General features: G+C 43.1%; 3 protein-coding genes and 2 non-coding genes across 11 annotated transcripts in view; 4 read left to right on the top strand and 1 right to left on the bottom strand.

Annotated features, from left to right (window-relative positions):
- Window positions 1–19,261, bottom strand: part of LOC122625017 (blood vessel epicardial substance) — a 28,082-nt gene extending 8,821 nt beyond the window's left edge. Inside the window, exons 1-2 of one of the 6 annotated variants that reach the window (XM_043804831.1) lie at window positions 18,947–19,261; window positions 11,739–12,895 (exon numbers count right to left, since the gene is read on the bottom strand). In XM_043804831.1, coding sequence (XP_043660766.1) covers window positions 11,739–12,290 — 552 coding nt within the window. In that variant the 5' untranslated portion in view covers window positions 12,291–12,895; window positions 18,947–19,261. Of the gene's footprint in view, window positions 1–11,738; window positions 12,896–18,445; window positions 18,725–18,946 lie in introns of those variants that run through there. The other 5 variants (XM_043804832.1, XM_043804833.1, XM_043804834.1 and 2 more) reach the window with 5 other exon arrangements.
- Window positions 6,339–11,408, top strand: LOC122625016 (transmembrane protein 205). Of its 2 annotated transcripts, none has more exons than XM_043804827.1 (3): window positions 6,339–7,279; window positions 9,770–10,023; window positions 10,398–11,408. In XM_043804827.1, the coding sequence occupies exons 1-3, from the start codon at window positions 6,678–6,680 to the stop codon at window positions 10,844–10,846; spliced, it is 1,305 nt and encodes a 434-aa protein (XP_043660762.1). In that variant the 5' UTR covers window positions 6,339–6,677; the 3' UTR covers window positions 10,847–11,408. The 2 variants fall into 2 exon arrangements, with proteins under 2 accessions (XP_043660762.1, XP_043660763.1); XM_043804828.1 differs by lacking the exon at window positions 6,339–7,279 and adding an exon at window positions 9,399–9,660.
- A 121-nt stretch (window positions 19,262–19,382) lies between the features above and the next one.
- LOC122625015 (dolichyl-diphosphooligosaccharide--protein glycosyltransferase subunit STT3A) lies at window positions 19,383–23,654 on the top strand. The gene is made up of 6 exons (XM_043804826.1): window positions 19,383–19,700; window positions 20,109–20,437; window positions 20,782–21,171; window positions 21,379–21,666; window positions 22,024–22,503; window positions 22,800–23,654. Exons 1-6 carry the CDS (start codon window positions 19,601–19,603, stop codon window positions 23,352–23,354), a joined length of 2,142 nt encoding a protein of 713 aa, XP_043660761.1. The 5' UTR covers window positions 19,383–19,600; the 3' UTR covers window positions 23,355–23,654.
- Window positions 21,219–21,300, top strand: LOC122625389. The gene has a single exon (XR_006326561.1). It is a non-coding gene; the product is annotated as a small nucleolar RNA Me28S-U3344 (small nucleolar RNA).
- LOC122625390 lies at window positions 22,646–22,730 on the top strand. Its single transcript, XR_006326562.1, has one exon. It is a non-coding gene; the product is annotated as a small nucleolar RNA Me28S-U3344 (small nucleolar RNA).
- Window positions 23,655–24,308: the final 654 nt, after the last annotated feature.

Below are 24,308 nucleotides of genomic sequence, written 5' to 3'. Positions count from 1 at the left end.
CGCGCAGCAATAACATTAAACATTAACGAGCATGGCTAAATAAATAAATAACATAATCAAGAGGTTTGCCCGGGCGGCGGACAAATTGTGATCCGGGGCAGGTTTTGCTGGCGGATCCAGCGGATCCAGCGAATCGTTTCGATTTGCAACAGTCGCCGGTCGCCAGTCGGTCGTCGGACATTGCCGCGGATTCCCGAGTCACGTAGGCCAGTCTCCACAGAGCCACAAAGCCACTGAGCCACCGAAACACCGAATCACCGCACCACCGAGCCACTGAACCACTGAGCACCACCACCAAGCACCAAGCACCAAGCGCAGCTCAGAGAGTCACAAAAAAGCAGTAAAAATGAAAAGCAAATCCGCAGAGGCGCTGAGAACGAAGAGTCGCAGGCACAGATATGGATACACTATAAAAAACATGTGCCCATTAACTAAAATGTCAATCAAATCAGCTCAATGGATCAGCTGTCCAGCAGGCAAGCAATCAAACGTGTAATACTTTATTTCAGTTACTTGCAACTTAAGTAGGTAGGAATTAATTAAGAACTAAAAACATTTCAAGCAATTAGGAACCGCAGACTGACTATATTCCACTTACTCTCCATGCACTGAAATAACTTAATTTCCTAGTTCATTTAGTCTAGAAGCGTGCGTCTTATTGGCCAAAATTGCTCTCTGTGTACAGATGCGGCAGATAAGCGGCCCCCAGATGATGATGAACTGCCTGCCGGCCGGACAGCTACATATACATGATGGACTGCCGTCGAATGGGAATATGGGAATATGGAAGCGCGGGAACTCGGAACGGGGATGGGGATGGGGTCGTTATTCCTTTGCTGTGGGAAACAAAGCACAATTCCGTTGTACCGCTCGCAATTTGCAAATTGAAATCAATGAAAGCGAAAGAATTCCACAAAAAGTACACATAAGTATTAAAACCGAAACAGAGCAATTTGCGAACGATCGTCGGCCAGAGATAATGCTCTGCTCTACTTTGGCCAATCTCTGAATGCGATCGGATCAGCTTCGTCTTCGGCAAGATCCAACTGACCAATGGCCAAAAAGGTTTCCTGGGCCTGAAGCCATGAATGAATTCATCCGGTTAAAGATGAATTGCGGGTCTGTTAACTTGGGTCACTTGACGAATTTTATCGATAGGATCACCCAACGTTTCCGTTTACCGAAATGGGGAAAGATAATTCAAGCGTGCAATATTGTTATAAATCAATGTGTTATCTAAAGACTGTTCTAAATTATGAACTTAGTTTAAGTTATAAAATACTTATAAATGCATTAATCAAGTAATACGGGCCATACCTTAAATTATACACAGTTATAGGCTTAATCGTAGCACTAAGTCATAAAGTTAGCAACCATTTAGATTTAGATCTAAAACATATTATTCTAAAGGCCTAAATCTGCATAAGTAGTTTAGTTTCTCGTTACATACAGACTATTAATAACTCATATCGCTTAACAACTTGAAGAATTCTTCTGGAATTCTACCAGCTGATTGCGTTAATCTGCCCACCCAAGCCCAGCCAAAGATCACTGCGAAGAGCATTCTTCGATCGCAACCTCTTAATTGCGAAGAATTCTCCTGGGGCATGCCGCATGCCGCAGATGACGATCGATCCATTATGGGGGACACTTATGCGGTTTAATTATCGCTGATCGGTTTTAATTAGTTCCCCACTCGATCGATCGTTGATTTTATGGCTCTGTTTTATGTCTTATTCCGCTTTTTTTGCTTTTTCCGCTTCTTGTTCGCTTCTTGCTCCTAACTGACCTGCCCAAACGCGCATATAGATCATAGAGAGAGCGATGAAGATCGGTGCGAAAGGCATTCAAGAGCCATTGAACCTGATGATAAGCCCCCCAAAGAGAGAGGCTCTCTTGCGCCTTCGCCTTTAAGAGAGTCGCAGAAGTAACGGGCGGTCGGCAACAGTGGGTCGTAAAAAACAAATAAACGCAAACAAATGTCGATCGCTGCACACGACGGCGTTGTGTGAACAATGGGGCTGGTAAACAAAATCAGAAGCAGAATCGGAATCGCAATCGATTGCCGTCAACAAGCAACTGCTGCTGATAACAGTGGCCAAACTGCAGTGGAGTTTCCTCTCCCACTCTCTGGAAGTTTTCCGCCACTTTCTGGCCGCTTATCATGCCAGAAAACCGTTAAAATGGCCGAGCAAATGGTGAAATACCAAAATTGGGCATTTTCAGCTGCGGCTGAAATGTTGATAACCCGTTTGCGGTATGATGCACACCTAATTATATTTTTTAAACGTTTGTTTACCTCTCAAAGTGCACTTCTTTCCTCTTTCAATGACGAAATATTAGGAATACGCATTTTTACCTTACTTTTTTACTGGACTTCAGGGTACATCTCTCTCCGATAAAACAAAAATTTAGTACTAGCATTCAAGAAATAGTACAGGTGTGCCGAGTTTTAAGTATGTCAACAAATACTATTCTTTAGAATATTGTAATAATCATTATAAGATTAGTGCAAAAGGTTTTAGAATCTTTTTTGTATACATTATACATTACTAATGATAAAAACCCAAAGTAGAAATATTTATTTTGATTTAATTTTTTTGATTTTTCCCTATTTCCAGCGCTAATTGAGCTGTCAGCGATCTGCGCCTCATTTTCCAGGTGATTTAGGTGACTCATGTGACTCCAGAAAGGAGGCGGTGGGCGGTGGGCGGTGGGCGTGCCCGCACCCAGTAGACATAGCCCATATATCTGGATCTGCTTAGGCCGCTCACGTGGGTCGCTGTTTTTGTTTTTTCCCCCTAGGGATTACGCCGCACTTCGGGAAATGATTGAGTGGAGGCGCGTGGGTGGGTGTGGAAAAGGGGGCGGCTCTGGGGGGCGGAGGAGGGTGGTGTGGTGTGGGTGTGTTGGCCATGTCGCCCTCTCTTCTTCTGTTGGATCAATGCCACAGTGGACAGCAGACGCTGACGCAGATGTCTTTCAGCAGCTCTCCCTGTCTCTCTTTTCGGCATAAGTGTTCGCTGTGCGTCAGGTGCAGAAAGAAAAACATCGCCAAGTGTCGCCCAGTCATCTATTGGATCCCCCGACCCGCCACAGTTATTGGCCCATATGTGCGAAAGCCGGCCGGCACGTCCGCATTTGAGGCAACTAGGGAATAACGAACCGGACTTGGCCCACGTACCCCTGCCGTCCGAAGAAAACAACAAACGCGCTAAACTATAAAAACTAATCGAATGACAATAAGATAACCAAAAATATTCAACGAAGAGTATTCCACAAAGCGGAATAGCGAATGACACGGTCTTGAAGCTTCACGATTATCGAAACTGTTAACTGTTTTTATAAGACCTTTAAACACATTTTAATAGTTAATCCATCGTAATCCAATCGTAATTACACCACATTGCTATCCACCATGGAAACCGATTAAATTTACTGTTGAAATATAATGAAAATCAATTGAATTCGGGCATTTGTTATTGTTTACCGCATTCCGTGCCACGTGGCCCAATATAATTTATAATGTAGTTAATGTCAAAGTTCTATGAATAGTTCTCTTAATCATTATATCATTAACAAGTCATTATATCATAAATAACCGACCTATTTGATGATTGATTTAGTGGTAGCGTTGTAAAATGTATATTATCGGTGTTATTCAATAGATCAACCGTAAGGAATTTAAATTACAGACTTTTAAAGGAACATCTTATTATAAGAACCTTCTCATGTCACTACTAAAGTACAGACTGCCTAATTTACGGCTAACCCTTAACTTCAATGAATATAAAAACAAATAAAATATCTTCTGCTGTAACATTCTTCATTAGCAACCTTTGATCTCGGAAAATTGTTTCCAACTTGTTATGGATCTCTGGATTTGTTCGACTGACTGATTGATCGATTGACTGCCATTTGCAGAGTTTCGACTTCAAGATTCGATTCACTCATTCATTCATTAATAATATTATTATTTATAATATTTTTTTTTTTTGGTGCCGCCAACTCGCAGAACGCAGAACGCAGAACGTGCGGCACATGACAAGGGGATCTCCGCGAATCGATAAGATGTACATGGAGAGTACTTTCTATATTCGATTCCTGGCATGGCCGATCGCGTCGATCGCCGATCGATGGCTGCCCACAAACTGCTCATTATCTAATTGCGGTTCAAATCCCAGTCGCACTCCCAGCCATTTCGATCCGCTTCGATTTGTCTGGCCGGACGTGCATAGATCCCTCCTCCGATCGTTTTTGGCCGATCGCCTCCTTATGGTGAATACAAATACCGCCATTAATTCCGCTTTTGGTCACCCAATTTGGGTGTCCGCCGGACGGACATCGTGCACTGGCCGTGATTTCTTGCCCACTCACCGTGGCTCTCAAGAATCGGGCTTCTGCGGATATATCGCAGGGTGCTGCGGTGGATCGGGGATAATGCCAGGGTACGGTTCGCTGATTGGCCATGATTAGCCTTTACGCGCCCAGCTTAATCAAATGACCTTTAATCAAGTAAACAACTCGTTTATTCTATTTTTTGCCAGCACGTTCGCATCGGCCTTCATTTTTTTGCGCATTATTTGGGTGAAAGATTGGCCAGATCGGAAGAACTGTGGGGGACTTTGATCTGATCTGGTCAGGTGCGGATCCTCGCCGAGCCCCACTGAATCACCGGGTGATTCACCCACCCAGACTTTCCTTATCATTAGCATTTCGTATCGGTCTCATTTCACTTTGGTTGACCGCTATTCCATTTGCACTCCGTTGGGGATAGATTCTACGAACTACTATCAAGCTCTAAACGCATTTTGATTGCATGTATGGTCAGCAAGAACTTGCTCAGATACCGTTTAATCATCGCTTTGTAATTTATATTCATTAAATGTTTAGTGGTTATACCCCTCCCCTTAGAGATTTCCAAATGGAACTGATCGTGCTTTTTTCAAATGATTCAGCAATGATTTCTTTTAAATCCCACAAAATCCGATGCCCGGAAAAGTTTTTCCCCCCGAATGGGTAACAGATATTTCGCAGATACATATTGCATATCCGTTGGTAAGTTTCCCCTGAATCGAAATAAGAACAAACCACTCGACGTCAGTGATCGAAAGCTGGCGGCATTCGCCGAATTTAAACCGACGACTCACTGGTGATAAACCAGAATCGGTGGATCCAAAGTATATATGTACTATATGTAGATATGTGTGCATCAAGCGGGGATTGCTCGACCGCTGTTGACGTCGCAGGAATTCAAGGCATGTGCATTTCCCGGTGGATTCCACACTTTTTCGGCGCAACATTGTTGGAAAGTTTCTAGCGAAAAAACGAATGCCTGAAGGTTGGGCCACAAACTATTCACATGTGGCATCCATTTGTCAGGTGCTTATAAGGCGGCCTATAATGCCAAACGATCGCAGCGTGACAGCCACCATTAATTGAGACTTATTCGTACTGGTGATAAGGGGGCGGCTCTCTTAAATGGTACCTCGGCGGATTTAAGAGACCTCCAGCAGATGCCCAGCCTCCCATCGCCGCTCTTCTGGGATAATCCAGTTTAAACGCATCGCACAGTGGGGCTTGCAGTCCGGCTTAAGTGGGTTAACACCAATGTTTAAGGGAAAACTACAAATTGCAACCTGACTTAATGGAAACTGGAAGTAAATTTATTGTTGGAAACCAGTGTCTTCTAATCATACCCCAATTGAATTATCTTATCTTTTCTGTTCCATTTTAAATCAGACCTCTTAAGATTGATTGTCTGAATATATGGCTTAACAGTTGCAAAACAAATTTGTATACGATAGTTCATACATTTCTACATATTTTATCAGGGTAACTATACAAATTGCAGTGCCAATGATCTAACGATCAAAGATCAAACTATCCTATTGTTTGATTTGATATTCATTTCAATGAGTTAAAACTATATATGGCTATACAGTTCCCAGCTTATTGGTAGTCTAAAGAGTGATTGCTGAACTATATGAACTATATATGTATAACTATAATTACACATTCGATCACGATTATTATAAAAGAATAAAGTGTTCTATCCAATTGCGTGGTTTTCACATCGATGCGTTATACAGACCGATGCACTTCGCGGATAAGAAAGCACGCGATCATGGTGATCTGGACTACTGGACGACCCACTGGGCACCGCCATTGGGCCCACTGTTGCATCAGCCCCGTCGATTCGATTCGATCCGAGTGCGAAATGTGGATCCCGAAGAGAGCGCAGCGTTCGCCGCGTCCAAAGAGAGCGGAAGCAGAGCGGGCAGCGCCGTCGGCGCAAGAACTGGCGTTGTCGGCGGTATATATAACACCTAATGGCAGCGGCGACTTCCCATTCAAAATCGCACACCTCAACGCGCCGCGTGTCGCACTTGGTCCCCCCGGAATCCAAAAAATAACCACCCCAGAAATTAACCCAACCCCACGTTAAAATCGTTATTAAAATCGTAATTAAAACCCAAAACCCAACCCGAAAGCGCGGTGTAGAAAAATCCCAAAATCCAATATCCAAATACAAGTATATAAGCAAACGGAAAGTTAAGTAACACCAATACATTTTTTTGCTGTGCGAAGCGAGACAAAGAAGAGTGCCAAAAAGAATACAGAGCATCTAAAGAGGATTACCAATTGAAAAAGGAGCCACAGAAACCAATGCAAAGATGTGCCACAATTCAGGGATCGTGGAGAAAAACAACGAGCAGCAGATCGAACGCTACATGGCCTGTGGGATGCCATCGAAGGCGGTGAAGAGTGTCAAGTACACGCTGAAGAAGCGCGAGAAGAAGGAGCAGCAGAGGAGAGATCTGCAGAAGGATCTTCACAGGGAACAGCAGTTGCTCGAGGAACTCGAGCTCAGCAGCAGCAGCAGTGCCAGCGACTCCTCCTCCTCCTCGGTCTCCGGCAGCGATAGCGAGGATAGCGGCGTTACCGAAACCGTTCTGAAATCGACGCCAGCGACGGAGACGAATGCCAGTCCAAAGGTCAGCTCAGCGCCACCCACTCCCAGAAGCGACCTCCTGCGATTCTGCCCGCATTACCGCAAGCTGCAGCAGGAGCAGCAGCAGCAGATGCTCAAGGAGATGGAGCTGCAGGAGGAGGAGACCCTGACCAACGCCGCCCTGAAGGCTCAGCAGCAGCGCAAGCTTAGCTCCATGGAGCCGTCCATGGACGACGCCCTGGCCATCGGCACCCAGATGACGAGGCAGGTGTCCGAGCGAATCACCTGCCTGGTGGCCCAGCTGCAGGCCAGCCGCCTCTACACGTGAGTCTCCCTCTTAAGCTACATTTTCTACCTCTATCCCCCTAAAACACATCTATTACCTTTCCACTCATTGTCTCATTTCAATAATTACCTACAGAGAGTTCAAGAGATAGAGTTCCGTTGAAACTTTCTAATATATTCGCGTACTACCACACAAATCACTTGAAAATATTTAATACAATATAGCTGCTTGTTTTTCGACCCTTCAGGTTGTGACTCTTTATGCAGCTATATTATTTCATTGGTTTTGTTAACAACTCAGTTGCGAACGCAATTACCAATTCGTTTTTCTCAATAGACGCCAAATATTTTGTATTTTTAATCACACAAAATTTCTAAAAATAGCCAGTGAAGTAAAGGGAATATATTGGGTCTTTTATGAAGTAAATATTTACGGGACAACATAGAATTCCCTTAAGTTAAATTAGTCTGCATATAGTATAGATCAGTTATTTTGCAGCGGTCATTGGTCGACAAATTGCACGCCCCTGTTACTAAATACCAATAAATTCATCAGCTGACAGAAGGAAACCCTCCATGCTGGCACTATCTGTTCTTATCAGTTCATTGTCACGGCTGTGGATCATGCTGATCACGCCCCTTGTATTGTATTGTATTGATATTTATAAATGCAAATAGAGTCGTCGAATTTTTCCACCGTCTGCTGCTGTCTAGGGTGCACACAACCGTTATGCAAACAGCGGACCAAGGAACGTCTGCGGTTGGTCTATTGTAACACTAAAAGCGGCTTCTTAACATAACTGCACAGAACACCTTAAGTTTAATAATATAACTTAAATGTCACAGCTACCAAATTGATTTGCAGCAAGCCCAAATTTATGAGTAGCTTCGGAAATTTGTTGGCCAGATAGCGAAATACAACGACGCCCGTTAAGCAGATTGTTAGCACCCCATTGATAATGCCTGGCAGCAGACGCCAAACTCGTGACCTGCACGATATCGATCGTCACAGTGGAACCCCAAGAAAAGGAGCAATTGAAATGCCACAGCCATATAAGTACAATATATGTACGTGTCGACAACCTGCAGAAGAACCCCTTCCCAAGCTTAGTTAACGAAAGCCCCAATTTCTGCGGGTGATTCACGGGGATTTGGGCCTCTAGGCCGCATTACTAACGACAAGTGCGTGAATCTAAAAATACGATCTAGTGATATTCGCCTTGACCGTAATGCTGGCTCAGTGTCAAGCGATAAGTCAACCCTCGGGGGCGCGGGGCTGTATCTCGATACGGTCGTTATCTTGCGGTCAGTGGGCCGCTATGACGACAATTGGCAAGTCAATAGAGTTCCCTAAGACCCCCTGAATCACCCGCTCTCGTAGGCTCGCTCTCTCTCGCGCTGTTCGCAACCACCTGCTGGAGTGCAAAGTGCGATCGGGTCCTACGTCATCTGGCAGAGCTTTCGCAGGCAGGTACAGTCAGGGTCACAACAGTAGCACACGAGGAAAATATTAAAACAGAATTGCTGTCGAGGCAAGACCCTTGTCAGTCGTTTAGGTTACTTAGTGGCAAATTATAAAAAAATTATTGAAATCAATTATTTGTATTGTACGTTTCTATGGGCCTATTGTGTTGACTACAACTGTATTGCCTTCCTGTCTTTGCTCCTCCTCTGTCCATAAATCAGCCGCGTTCGCCGCGTTTTATCGTTTTATCAGCTGGTCGCCAGCTGATTCGACTGAATTCGCCCCAAGTGCAAGTGCAAAACTGCATTATCCACGCTCTTGTTTTATGAATACCGCCTAGAGATTGCCAATTTCTGGCTTTTAGTTCTGGTCCCCACGAGAGCAAACGAGAGGGGAATAGTGGGGGGCGGCGAAAATATACAATATTCGATTGCATGCGTTTGCGCACGTACGCCACTTTGGCTCTATTCGCCGAGCGACAAAAACAAAAACGAACGGCGAAAAAAGTGTGCAAAAAAGACATAAAAACGTAACAGACGGATATGCAAAATGCCAGACTAAAGAGAGGTGGGGAGACTGAGACGCAACAAATGCGTAGACACGAAGAGAAAGAGATAGCCATAAAGCGAGGGAATGGGAGACGGCGAATTCGCACGATCGCAATCGGTGCAAAAGTTCGCCGCAAATCAAATCTAATCAGACATGAGGGCCACGTGGGTACCCCATAACCCATTTTTCGCGGAGTTTGGACCATCGGCAATTGCGTAGCCATTGCATTTAAAAGTTCACAACAAGAGTTGAACAGAAAGCGTCACAACAGCACTTCAATTAAAAAAAAAAAAACAGAGATTACATAGCCTTGCGACAGAAACACAGCTAGAACCCTAGTTTTAGGTCATAATCGAAAATAATCGATAAATTCGATACATTTCGATCAAATGCCGATGTTCCGCTGGCAAGTTAGCTTCCCTACTTTCCATTAATGTTAAATTCCAATTTTACATTGTTACTATTTTACGTTTGCCTGCTTTGTACTCATCGAATACGTCGCTCTATCTTTGCAGAATTCTGACGCGTACGACACAACCAGCACACTTGATAGCCGTTTGCATATTGGCCTTTGTGTTGATGACTGTGGGACGCGACCTCATCGACCCAACGACAACAGTTGCAACAGAAGAAGCAGCAGAGAACGCAGCAGCGTCTGCAACAGCAGCATCGACGAGAACAGCAACGGGCGGAGTCTTGGCGGCCTTGGTCTTTCTCGGCGCCTTTGCCACCCACTTTGGGTCGCAGATCTGGATGACATTTGTCTCGGGTAAGTGTCCTTAGATCGCAGGACTATCCTGATCTTCGCGGCTCACCCATGAGCATTCCAAACACTCATTGTTTCTTAGATGAAGCCCATATTACATTACCATTCGGGACATTCATTGACTCATCTCAGCGAACTGTACTTTGAAGATGGTTTTAGCCATAACTTTCAGATCGCCAAGGTTTCAGCATATAATATTGACAGATCACTGACAACTGGTTCCATTGCCAAGATCAACATCCATAGTTCATTTGCTTAAGCCAATCGACACTCGTTGCATTTGTGCCAGTCCGCCATAGATCGTAATTACATTTCGTAGAGTCGCTGGAACTTTAAGCGGATTATAAGCAAATCTAATTTATGGCATATCCTTGCAGGACTCTCGCTGTATTTCTCTCTGCCCCGCCACGTTTTCGGACAGTGCCAGCAGATCCTGTTCCCGCGCTACTTCGCCCTGAACGCCATGCTCAGTCTGACGATGCTGGTGGTGTATGCCAAGTATTTCCTCAGTGGATGGACGACATCGGCGGGCATCCAGATGGGATCGCTGGCCCTGGCGGCGGGAATCGAGGTGGTGGTGCGCCTGTATCTGGTGCCACCGATGCTGCAGCTGATGCACGAGAAGTACAGGATCGAGGATGCGATCGGCAGTGGCCAGGAAGTGGGCAGCCTCGTCCAGGGCGACCTCGTCGACTGTCCGCACTATCAGCGCATCCACAAGGGATTCCGGCGCATCCACATGACCATCGCCATTGGCAACATGACGGTCATGCTGACCACCTGCCTGCAGCTGTATTTTCTGGCATCGAAAATACGCCTTAGCTAAGGCAAGCCCGGAGTGAAGAATTTATAGATTTAGGATCCCACCACATAATGCATACACACATCATTGCTACTGTATTCCCATGTTCGATAATTGTCTCAAATTCTATATTGCTTATTGAACTCCATCCAACCCCAAATGCCCTTCCTCCGCCCCACACACACCCACACACCAACACACCCATACCGACGCACGAAAATATTTAATTTCTCCCAAGGACGCCGTGTTTGCTGCGACCTTTCAATCTGATTTCCTGTGATAAACTCAGCCCGCCTCCCAATACAAAACACCCACCCACAAACCACAGCACATTTAGCCTATAGTTGATAGCCAATAATTTACAAGGAGTTATTAATTAATAGCCTATTGATAATTAATTATACTGTTTTTTTTTCTCATTCATTAATTTTCTTCTGTTATTTATTAATCCACCGAAAACTATGTTTTTCTCTGTTTTAAGTGCGGATGTTAAGTGAATGTAATTTATATTAAAACAAAAGAAAAACAACAACAAAAGAAACAAAAACCAAAACCAAAAAAGCACAAAAAGAAACAAAAACACAAAAAAAATAAATCAATAAAAATATCCAATCAATGTGTACAATTTAAAAGATTCTTTTTCTTGTGGTTCATTAACTCCATAAAAAGTTGTCATGTAAATGATTTAATCAAGTGGGTTGCCTACTTCTCGGCTTTAGAATAATGAAGTGTAAACTTGAAATAGACCTCTAAGTAAAAAAAAAACAATTACATACTTGAAACTATTTAATTTTTGCAAGACGTTTAAATTTGCATTTATAATTTCAAAACTTAAAGTCATTAAGATACTTTAGAGCTATTTTATCATTTAAATAGTTGTGGTATGGTGTTGAAGATTTGGGTATATATCACTTACCGCCTCGATCTCCTGCTCGAATCTCACAGGCCGCAGCCGGCACAGCACCACGACGAGATAGATGAAGTTCACAAAAAGTCCCATGCCCGACCACAGGATGATGTCCGGTGCACGGGCCACCAAGTAGCCATGCATGCCCATCATCAGGCAGCCAATGAGCAGCATGGCCCGCATCCACAGGGATCCGTAGGGACCGTGTGGAGCCAAGAAGGCTAGGAAGAGGAAGGCCCAGCCGAGCTGAAAGTACAGGTGATGTGCCCCAAGGCACTGTTCGAAGGACCAGTCGCCGGGATTGATCGATCGCAGGGTTCCATTGTTGTCCCAGGTGATCGTTCCGCTGCTGGCGGCGCTCGTTCCCGCCGTGCTCTGCGCGATTAGAGTGCCGGCAGATGCCTCTGCTCCAGATCCCGAACTGCCTGGTGCTCCTGCTCCTGCCCCCGTAGCAGCTGCCCTGCCCATGCCGATGCCCATGACACTACTGGCGCTGCTGCCGGCACTGTTGATCAGGGCGCCTATCCCAACGCCCGCTGCACTGCCCGCCGTGCTGGGCATTCCGGTTAGCCCAGTTATCCAGGCGATCCAGGCGATCCAGGCGATCCTCCTCCTCAAGCTGCCTTCGTTTCAGTCTGTCGCTCTCCTCAGCCTGATCGTTGAGCTATTCTTTGCAGCACCTCTTCAATTTCTTCAATTGCAAGAAGCCTGCCTGGTTGAAATATCCGCTAACTTAACCGCTTGGTTGGTGTCCCCGCTCTGTCAGTGCTTAAAATCTGTTTTCCTCTCTTTGCTTACAGAGGAAAGTATAGAGAAGTTATTTCCGCCTTTCTAGCCTTCAGCTATACTTGTTGTTGTGGCTTACGCACGGTTTCCCTTAACTTTCGTGGTGGTCTTGTTATTGCAGTTGCCCTTTTGAAAATGTTTGTGCTTTGCGGTTCGTGTCTCGAATATACAGTTACTTGTGGTTCTTGTCCTAGCTAATTTAAAATTGAATTACATTTCATTTTACTGCTTAAGCCGCTTAGTTCATGGCCTTAAACTCTTGTTTCCTTCTCTTTCTTTATTATATAGAGCTGGGGCTATTGCTGCTGTGTCACCTTTGATGTGGCAGTTGCTGCTGCTGCTGCTGCCGCCTGTCACATTTTGCATCGCTTAGGCAGCTGCTGAAAGAAATTCAAAAAACATTGTCAAAAAAAGTTGCAATAAGTACCAAATTAGCCAAGGAAATATTTAATGGGTGGGGGTAATTAGCTACACCAGTTCATTAATTAATTGTTAATGAATATTGCAGCACGGTTAAGTCCCGTTGTGAACTTTTTCAGGTGCTAGTGAATGCCCCAGTTCTCGGAGATTAGCCACTTCCATTATAATTAGAGTAGAATACGACAAGGATAACACCTAACTACAGATTAAAGATTTGCACATTTTTGGCGATCGCAGATATGTTCTAACGAAAAACTTGTGCACCTAACATCCCTACAAATGGGAATGGAATGCAATAAAAACGAATTTCAAATCAGTAACTTTTCATTGACTGCTATGATTAATATTTATAAAATACTTCCCGTAAGTGGGATGCATTACATTCCCCCGGTGGAATTTAATACAACTGATTAGGAACAATGCATACAATGTACTGAAGTAGTCATCGGAGTAAAAGTAATTGCCTATAAACATTTAATATGATAATGAAACTCGGCTGACTAATCGTACATATGTATGTATGCATGTACATATATACAATATGGACACATGGCTCCCCAGATGTGTAGGTTCTATTACTTCAGCGACTTCTTCTCGTATCTTCAGATCAAGACGCACCCAAAATTCCGCATAAATACTCGGAAATTCACAATACTGTATATCATCCGAAAATCTACAAAAATCACGGTAATCGGGTATAAATCATACCAGAATCCACAGCAATTCACGGAACCAAAGACTATCTGCAATGTTTTTTTTTCGGCCGACAGAGATCCGCACAACCTGTTTCCGACTCGACCAGGCCAACAAAACTTGGCCAAAAACACTCCAGAGAGTGTATATACACATATAGAACAAAGCAAACAACGGGTGCGAGTTTTGTTTGCTGACCCCAAAAGAGAACGGCAACCAAACACAACAAATAAAGGCACTGGGAAAGTGGCCAAAAGTGGGCGAGGGCATGGTCTATACGGCCTGTGGTCGGTGGTCCCCATATAGTTTATGGTATTGGGGTTGGTCTGGTGAGTGCGACTGGAAAACGAAACATTTCCGGCCTGGACATGAATAATAAAACAAAGCCAACGAGCAGGAAAGATAGCGTGGAAAGAAAAGGGAGGAATGGTGGATAAAAGAGCGACAAAGAAGGGCATCAAAATAATCAATTTGATGTCGCAAAGTTCGTGGTCGCCCATGCACAGGGAGAAAGCATTGGGAAGGATAACATTTTTACATTTTTCGAAATTGCCTAATTCATTAAACCTACTGACCGAAAGATAAACAAAAGTCTTGTTGAAACGCTAATTTACCGAAAATTATCCAACTTAAAGGATTTCTCTCAGTGTAAGTATTGACAGTGGTCAACCAACCGATGACAGACAGTCCGATGTCCATGATGACGATCATAATGCGCTAGTGAGTGGACTGTGTTGACGATTACTCAACACTTTGCATATTGGCTGCACTGCCACAATGTCTTTGGCGTGCGCTTAATAACGATAATGATGATAGTGGCAAGTGACACACATCAGTCTCAAAAACAAACAAGGCCAACACTTCCTCGTCATTATCATCGACTCTTCGGGGGTGTGCAACACAACAAAGCAATGGAAATCAGCTGAGTGTTGCCGAAATGCACATACCCTGAAAACGAAACGAACATTTACCACTAAAAACAGGGACCAAAGTGGTGGTTCTTGGCCTCGGTCAAAGAACTTCAAAAAAAGGAAACCTATGCTATATCTCGGATACCTACAATGTTCAAAACAAACCTTTCAAAAGATAAAAAAATTCTTATTGTAAACATATTTATGTCGGGCCCAAAGTTGTTAGTTTTTTTAAGATAGGCGAGCGACACCTGGCGGCGGTTATATGTATTGCATATATTTTCCGACGTCATTGACCTCTGCACGCCTAAAATCTTTTTTTTACCAATTTCTTAAACTTGCATAGGCGTCACTTGAATCTGCAACCCTAGTAAATGGGATCTCAACGTTCATACGGACAGGCAGACGGACGGACAACCTGAATTGATTAGGCCTGATCGCGAATATATAAACATATACGGATATAGTAAGCTATCTTACTCTTCGAGCTACGGGTATAAAGTTATTATTGGTATTAAAAATAGTACCCTTTATTGCACATTTGTAGATAACAAAAGCTGAAAATACTGATATTTGTTTCGTGTCAAAACAAAAACACTCGGACATAAGGGTATACATACATATATTTAATGTATGGTGACTGCAGCCAAAAGGTTCAAAATGCTTTCTCCCGAGCGCGTCCAAACTCAGAAACTATAAATACTCTCTATAAAGGGTATACCCACACCAACGCACGCACACACACTGAGTGGCAACAACAAAACTGTGGGCAGAGAAGATGAAGTCATCGTTTTGTTGCCTTGAAAAAAAAACACACAACACGAAAAACAAAAAAAAAACAAAAAACAACAAATGCAAATACAACTAAGCGCGACTTTGCTTAAATTAAAGTCCATAACCCAAAGTAAAATGGGTACAACGCGAACGAAGCAAGTCCAAAAACTTGACAAAATAAAAACAAATATTGCGTTGCGAGGGGAAAATATGTAGTACAAGTTAAATAAAACATGAAACTAAATTTTAAAATAAAAATTAGCTGTCAATGCAACTATGAAATGCCCTGCATAAAAGTTGAAATTCATGCTAAGAACACAAAACCAATTTTAAAAAAAGGAATAATAATATAGGAATAATAAAACGCTAAGGCAATTAAATGGCAATGTCTTAAACTGAGAAGGAATCATTTTCATGCGAAAATCCCAATAGGTTGTGGCGAATAATTGCGAGAAAGGAAAAGTCGCCGGGTGAAAATAGGTGAAATAGGGTGGGTTGAATGACATGTCAGTGGCCAGTGACAATATTGGAAAAGTGTGGGTTTAATGGCCGATATGGAGTCCCTCTCGACTTCCCCAACCCTTTATTTTCCCCCCTTTTTTTTCGTCGTAATTTCGTGTCGAAGTCATCGATTGCCTTTGTCCAGCAATTGATGTTTACTCGGTGGCAATCATCGTAAAATCGTTGTGGGGGGCATCTAATGAGAAATGGCATTTAGCTATTACATATAAGCGATTTTTTGTTTGAATTTCGCTGCATATGATTATAATTATGGAGAAAGTCGCGGCATTAATAGGTGGATATCAAGCGAAATGTAAAATTACCCTTCTTTACCAAAGAAAAATAAGTTTTAGAGGATTAAAGATTAAGAATTTAAAAGATTAATGTTCCCTAAGAGCACCAATTAGGTTCCCATTGGACTTTTCAAATAGGTATTCAATTCAAAAGTCAGCATTAGTTTCAAATTTTAGTTGAATTAAATTAAAGGGCATTCAGATATCGATAAGGAGTTATTGGCAACCCGCACAATTCCATATCTCGCCCGATTCTAATTGGTATTTGGCCCGCAGACAAATTGTGGTCGTAATCCAATTGGAAGCGGAACTTGTATGGCAACAATTGGAAATGGCACCGGCGATAGAAGGGAAAATGAAATGGAAAACAATAAGAAAGAGAGAGGGCCAAAAGGGAAGATCAGGCACTAAAGTCATAAGCTTCGAAGAGGCTTAATTACGTGGAATTAATTGTGTAAAACACAACGCTGGCAGCATTTCTTAAGGGTCCTCGACTGTTTTCCTTTGTTACTTGTAATGTTTTTTAACTACTTTGGTGGGGCAAGTGGAGACTGGTATGCCGAAAGTGAAACGCCGGCAACTTTTGGCTGTCCTCCGTTTTTTCCCTCGCCAATTTCCGTTTCCCACGTGTAAACAAAAATAATAATAATAACAATAACCAGACAACAGGCAACATTGTCTCGCCCTATATGCCATATTAAATCTTACATCGTTTTTATGGCCCAAAACGGGCCAGCCACAGCAAAAATGTTCAAAATTATTTCGAGGCGAAAGCAGAAATAACAAAAAAAAACACTTAATCACTCATTGGTCATGTATGTAAATGGGTTAGGAAATGGTCGACATAAATACACATAATATACATGAAAATTGATGGATTAGCTTACTAATGGTCTACAATAATTTCCGGCTGCGTCATAACTATTAGTGATAGGAAATTTTCAATTGTGAAAATCAGTTATCAACTGTTGAAGTAAGACTTTCATCCAGAGGCAACCACTGATAAGGAAACATTTCCATAGTTCAGTCTTTTGGCACATAAGGTCACTTATCTTATCTGAATGCTGCTTTAGATGCGATATCAAATAGTTTTCAGTTATCCAACAGTTTGAATGAGGTTTTAACTTTACGGTTTGTTTAGACTTAGGGAAGATTTTACTAAGTAAAGCAATTTGTTGTTTACATAGCTCTCAGGTTTTGATACCAAAAACTTCTATTCTAGTTCCGTTTGCAAAAGATATCACTTGATCCACCAGATATTCTTGGAATTCATAATTATTTTTTGAATATTTCGCTTAAAATACTTTATTTGCACGCCGTCGATTGAATTCTTAAACTTTAGATCTTAAAACTTGAATTCGAAATTGAAACTCATTTCAGAGCTATTCTCCACTGTTCTCTCATTATATCTTTAAATAGGAATTTTACCAATTCATCCCCATTTCCCCCTGCTCATAAGATCGTCATGTTGAAAGCTAAGAAAGCAAATCATCCAAATCAGAAGTGAGAAAGTCATTTCATCGATTTTTTCCCAATAAAACAATGAGATTTTACTCCTTCTGGGCTAAATTTTCGAATTTTTGGGAGCTTGGATAATAATAAATACTAGCTCCTCGATCTTCTTTCCCTTTCGCTCGCCTAGGCACACAACTTCAATAAATATACGCACACACACACACACACACATACAAGTTGCATGCCAGAAATGCCATGCAAATGCAAACACCCACACACACACTGAAAGAGAGAGGGTGGGGTGTGAGTGAGTGGGGGGCCCAAGGAGGAGAGAACGAAGAAGCAGATGCAGAAGTTGGAGTTTGTTGCTTTTGTTTTCCTTCTCATCCTTCCCCCTCCCCCGCCTGAGCCAACAGTCGATTCCCTTCTTCTTCTTGGATGCGTGCTGGCAACTGCAATCGCTGCCTCTGCCGGCGTCGCTGCCACCACCCGCACGCACACATTGACGTCCCGATATATACATATACATAACACATGCATATTTAAAAGCGTGTTGATGTTCGATTTTTCACCATTCTTGCTGCACTTTACACACAAACAAACACTCGCCATCGTTATTATTTAATTACTTTTGGCGCGGCTTCAATTAAAGAAAACCAGCAACAACAACGCTGCGAGTAAATACACACACACACAATACATATGTATATATTTATGTATATATTACACATAACAAAGCTGCCACTAAAAAAAAATCAACGATTCGAACTAGCAAATCTCACACACCCAAAGGGGCTTGCCCGTGTATTAGTGAGAACAATTTGTTAAATATTTGACACGTGAGTTTTTCATTGTTTCAGGTACAACTTTTTCTTCTATTTACCAGCAGAAGTCAACTTGTATTTACTCCGATTCGCGTTTTTTTCGGGGATTTGGTTCTCTTGTTTCGATTGAATATACATATATCTCGAATATCTGATAAATATCAGTAGTTTTTCACTGAAAACCGTGATTTTCCTGCCCGGCGATTCATCCGATGTTTTCTTGTCATATTTTGTTCGAGATTTTTTTAAAACGCAACGAAAACACGAAGCAGCGGTGCTTTTATATGGGAAATATATGGCAATTTAAACGGCTGTCGCTCTCTCTCTCTGTCCCTCTCTCGCTCTCCCGTTATGAAAACGAATTTCGCGGTGCACAGTGGTCGCAATATACCAACATACAAGCTGATGAAATCCTGTACAACTTGCAAAATGGGTTTACCTTCTTCAACATTTAAGTTTGGCAATAGTATTCAAGCTAATAGATTTGAAGGCAAACAATCACATTTTCGTATTTTAACTGAGAATTGTTAGGTTTTTTTTTAAATTTGTTTTGTGCTTACGTTTGCTTTAGTCTTCTTATAGACTATAAAAGTGTCCTAGCCTTAGTTTCAAACTTTGGTTTAAGCGGTGGTTTAATCTTATGTATTATGACAAGTTTTGATCACATTCCAAAAAAAATAATAGCCCACTGTGCGGTGGTTAAAATGGGTTTCTCGCTCTCTTCTCTCTACATCGCGTTCGCTCCCACGGAGAGCCAAAAACAGCTGGGATATAAGCGCAGGAACAGCCGGTTATGAATTGCCGATTTGAATACCAGCCGTGCTTTTAGTGACTCACTAATAGTAACTAATCATAAATCAAGAATTAACTGCCGAAGAAACCGCAATGAGCCGCCAAAGGTAGTGGATAAAGGGAAACAATAAAACCGCGCCAGCTGCCAGAGTTGTCACCCCTAATGCCGATAGCAAGGCGATAGCACGCAATAATCGATAGCACTATCCGCTCTTTGCCACGAATTGCAAGTTTGCGATTCCGTCGCATTCAAGTTTCAGCCATAGTTTTGTGCAAAAACGTTAGTAATAGTAAGTTAGCAGTGCGAAACAAGTAATCCTGGACACCTGTAGTACGAAAAACAACGAATATCGGTGACTTGGGGACTTTTGCATCGAATTAAGAAGCGCCGAAAAAAGCCGGCAGGCGGAAGAGCGAAGAAAATGACGCTGGACGTGGGCGGCGTCGCCAGGGGACTGCTCACCTGGGACAAGCAGGAGCACCTGGTCAAGCTGGCCATTCTCATCCTGGCAGCGGTTTTATGTGAGTAAATAGCGCTTTTTCGGCATTAGCCGAGTGGGCGTTGTGAAAAGGTCAAACATTAGCATCTGGTTCGAGCTTCTTCGCTATCGATAGCTAGTGCCGCTTGTGATGGCACTTTCTGGTGAAATTAGCCAGAGACGGTTGGATAAAATCGGCACGCGCTCTAACAGCTTACATTTTCCGATTCGAAATTATTATTTTATAGTTTCTAAATTTCGGAACTTTTATCTAAAAAAAAAAATACCTAGCTATAAATATCTTCCTATTGCCATGTTGTAGAATATCGACTTTCCAGCCCTGCGAGAATATCGATAGCTCGATAAACGCTGGCATGTGCCATCACTTGCCGTCTGCCTTCCTCTTGCCACCGCCGACTGAACTTCCTTTTCCTCTTGCATTTCTGGGCAGCATTCGCCACACGCTTGTTCTCCGTGCTGCGATTCGAGAGCGTGATCCATGAGTTCGATCCGTACTTCAACTACCGCACCACGCGGTTCCTGGCGGAGCAGGGCTTCTACAAGTTCCACAATTGGTTCGATGACCGCGCCTGGTATCCCCTGGGCCGCATCATCGGCGGCACCATCTATCCCGGGCTGATGCTCACCTCGGCAGCCCTGTACCGCCTGATGTGGCTGCTCAACGTGACCATCGACATACGGAACGTGTGCGTCTTCCTGGCGCCCTTCTTCTCCTCGCTGACCACGCTGGTGACCTACGCCCTCACGAAGGAGATACACGTAAGCCACCATCCCTCAAAGATTCTAGTCCATATATTCGTACTGCTCCCGACTGCCTAAAGTACAACTTTTGGCACTAAAACGTACATACATAAATAATCATGTAACTAAACAATAGTCTTCCTTTAGTTGCACTTGGCACTGTGTATTGTGGTAAAATAACCAGTTCTTTAAATGTATGAAACTATTTTGGAATGATTCGGCCTTGAAACCCAAAAGTTAGCTTACATAGTCTATAAATAATAATATATTGAATCGGGCAGAATGATAACTGAGATATTTATTATATTCCGTTTCGAGGTTAAATTCCACACGTGGTTCTTATAGTTCTTTCCTCTTCTTAGAGCACTGGAGCTGGACTGGTGGCCGCCGCTTTGATCTCCATCGTTCCGGGTTATATCTCCCGATCCGTGGCGGGATCGTACGACAATGAAGGCATCGCCATTTTCTGCATGCTCTTCACCTACTATTTGTGGATCAAGGCGGTGAAGACGGGCACGATCTTTTGGTCGGCAATGTCAGCCTTGGCGTACTTCTATATGGTTTCCTCGTGGGGAGGATATGTCTTCCTGATTAACCTAATCCCACTGCACGTGCTGGCACTGATGATCACCGGACGTTTCTCGCACAGGATCTACATAGCATACAGCACGCTTTACTGCGTGGGCACCATACTGTCGATGCAGATCTCATTTGTGGGTTTCCAACCCATCCAGAGCTCCGAGCACATGCTGGTAAGTTTAACTATTCTGTTTAATGCTATGCAGTCTAGCGATGAGTGATCTGTTGTGATGAATACATTTTAAATTCTTGATAGGAAGAGTATGAAACATAATGAGTACCAAAAACCTAGCTGAATTGGTCACTAAACGAACACTAATTGAAATTAATTGCTACATCAAAAAGAAAGGGGTGTTAATCGATTTTTTTTTCCTTTACAGGCATTGGGAACCTTTGGGCTGTGCCAGATTCACGCCTTCGTCGACTACCTGCGCTCGCGCATTCCCAAGGATCACTTCGACCTGCTCTTCAAGACGTTGGTTTCCAGTGTTTTAACTGTGGTGTTCGTTGTGGGCACCCTGCTCACGCTTACCGGGAAAGTCTCGCCCTGGACCGGCAGATTTTACTCGCTACTGGATCCGTCCTATGCCAAGAATCACATTCCAATCATCGCCTCGGTATCGGAGCACCAGCCTACGTCCTGGTCGTCTTTCTATTTTGATCTGCAGGTAGGTAACGTGCTAGTTTCGTAGGAAACTGAGCTTAAACTAAATATTAACTAAACTTGCAAACTTCTAAATCGACTATTTGTGCTTTCAACTATAAAGTGCCCATATCATATCTCTCTTTGTGCTTAATGAATCCTTACCACAACAAAATACGGCCTGTTTTTACCTTATCCAATTAAAAAGATCTTTCTGCCGAGGATGAGAACTCAACCACGATGCGAATGAGATGCGCCTTAATGCATTGAGTGATTACCTTGCACTTTGATCGCTGAGGCAGTTAAATCAATATGACTCATTTTCACTTGACCATCCAATAGGTAGTTAATTCATTGGTTTCCTTTTACATTTTTCTTGCAGATCCTAGTGTTCCTCTTTCCCGCTGGCCTTTATTTCTGCTTTTCCAAGCTGACGGACTCGAACATCTTCATTATCTTGTACGGCGTCACCAGTATTTATTTCGCCGGAGTAATGGTGCGTCTGATGCTGGTCCTGGCGCCCGTGATGTGTGTGCTGTCCGGAATTGCCATTTCGCATCTGCTGGCCAAGTATATCAAGAGCGTGGATGCTGGAAGCTCGGCGAAGCAGGGAGTGGAAAGCAAGCGGCAGCACAAGAAGCTGGAGCAGCAGACGGGAGGTGTCAAGAGCGAGGTGGCCATTGGATTCGTGGGCGTCATCACACTGATGCTGATAGTGTACACGCTGCACTGCACCTGGGTCACCTCGGAGGCGTACTCCTCGCCCAGCATTGTGTTGAGTGCCAGGTCGCACGATGGCGGCCGTATCATCTTCGATGACTTTCGCGAGGCCTACTACTGGCTGCAGATGAACACTCCGGAGGTGAATATGCAGTTTAGATTGCCCATTTGTCGAGTGATCTGCCAAGTTAGCCATAGAAAATCAAGAAACTGGCGTAAAGCAATCCTCAGTGGATTTTACGGGTGAATTTTCATCTGGCTAAGTTGGCAACACGAGATTTTCGCATCTTCATGATGACTACATTGTAAATTCTTGATAGGAAGAGTATGAAACATAATGAGTACTATAACAACCAAGCTGACAAAACACAGTATCCCTTTCTTTTTGAAAACATACGTTGAGTGCCCGTATTGACCGTTTCGCAATGTATTTTTCAGGACGCTCGCATTATGTCCTGGTGGGACTACGGCTACCAGATAACCGCCATGGCCAATCGGACGATATTGGTGGATAACAACACTTGGAACAACACACATATATCGCGCGTTGGCCAAGCGATGGCCTCGTCGGAGGAGAAAGCCTACGAGATAATGAGGGAACTGGATGTGGATTACGTTCTCGTGATCTTCGGAGGGCTCACTGGCTACTCATCGGACGATATCAACAAGTTCCTGTGGATGGTGCGCATTGGTGGCAGCACGGATCGTGGTGCGCACATCCGCGAAAAGGACTACTATGCGGCCAACGGCGAATTCCGTGTGGACAAGGAGGGCTCACCTACTTTGCTCAACTGTTTGATGTACAAGATGTGCTACTATCGCTTCGGGCAAATGTACACGGAAGGTGGCAAGGCCCAGGGCTACGATCGAGTTCGGGCGGCCGAGATCGGCAACAAGGACTTTGAACTGGATGTCCTGGAGGAGGCGTACACCACCGAGCACTGGCTGGTGCGCATCTACAAGGTCAAGGATCTGCCGAATCGCGGAGTCTAAGAAGGAAGTCGCAGTCATTCCGCTCTATTCTGTGTTCTGTACATTAGCTAACTCTATCTGTCTCCATCTATCTCGAATATTTGGCAATCTCTCTCGCTCTAGGAGTACTAATTGCTGCGTTCTCTTGCTTTACCCGTCATGTATTTAGTTTTACACTTGCACTAAACCACGAAAACCAAGTATTTTTTTTATATTTTTACAAATATCTCAAGTGTACCAGAGGCGTGTGGCTTCTTAAGCAAGAAAAGAGCATGTAAGCGAACCGAACGAAATACATATATATGTGGCAAACTATCATAATTATCTTGAAGTTTTATTGGCCTTACAAGTGGGGGGCACAAGCCACGTGGTGACGGATCCTACTCATGGTATCTACTTTAAAAATAAATCTGCTACGAGAAATGGGAAATTACTGGTTTGGAAAATTCATCTTTATAACTAAGAGCTACTGATGTGGAATATGGTTAATCCAAAATGTTCTGATTTTGTTGAATTCAACTAATAATTATTTAAGTTGCCAATACATACCACTATGTAGATGGGACTTAATACTTGTATTTATAAACTAATAGAAAATAAACTTGTCTTTATAATATCTAAGGTCTTTCAGAAGGCCAACATTGTTTTTCTCGTTTATAAGCATGAGAATTTAGTAACTTATAAAACGAATAAAGTATAGAAAGTTTTATATAGTGAACTCATTATATATAATCACACTAATATGTGATTGTAATTATGTCCATAATAATGGATTAAAACTTATTAGTTTTTACAAATAAGCTTGACAACTATTTTACTCGCCAGGCGATAATCTAAGTAGCCAGGTAGTAAATTCGATAAATTGGATAAAAACGCTAATCACTGATCTTTTAAGCCTTTTTTAACTTTTTAAGTTTTATAATATTTATAATATAAAGATGGCTGAGTATGTCTGGGATGTACAGAGACCATACC

This window comes from Drosophila teissieri, chromosome X, assembly GCF_016746235.2.
Source record: "Drosophila teissieri strain GT53w chromosome X, Prin_Dtei_1.1, whole genome shotgun sequence".
Classification (NCBI taxonomy): domain Eukaryota; kingdom Metazoa; phylum Arthropoda; class Insecta; order Diptera; family Drosophilidae; genus Drosophila; species Drosophila teissieri.
Note: the sequence above shows the minus strand (reverse complement) of the source record. Positions and strands in the feature narration are given on the sequence as shown.

Coding starts and splice junctions, on each gene's coding strand:
- LOC122625016 (XM_043804827.1), top strand. CDS start 6,678: ATGTGCCACAATTCAGGGATCGTGGAGAAAAACAACGAGCAGCAGATC. Junction 7,280..9,769: donor CAGGCCAGCCGCCTCTACAC/GTGAGTCTCCCT, acceptor CTATCTTTGCAG/AATTCTGACGCGTACGACAC. Junction 10,024..10,397: donor CTGGATGACATTTGTCTCGG/GTAAGTGTCCTT, acceptor ATATCCTTGCAG/GACTCTCGCTGTATTTCTCT.
- LOC122625015 (XM_043804826.1), top strand. CDS start 19,601: ATGACGCTGGACGTGGGCGGCGTCGCCAGGGGACTGCTCACCTGGGAC. Junction 20,438..20,781: donor CCCTCACGAAGGAGATACAC/GTAAGCCACCAT, acceptor TCCTCTTCTTAG/AGCACTGGAGCTGGACTGGT. Junction 22,504..22,799: donor TGCAGATGAACACTCCGGAG/GTGAATATGCAG, acceptor TGTATTTTTCAG/GACGCTCGCATTATGTCCTG.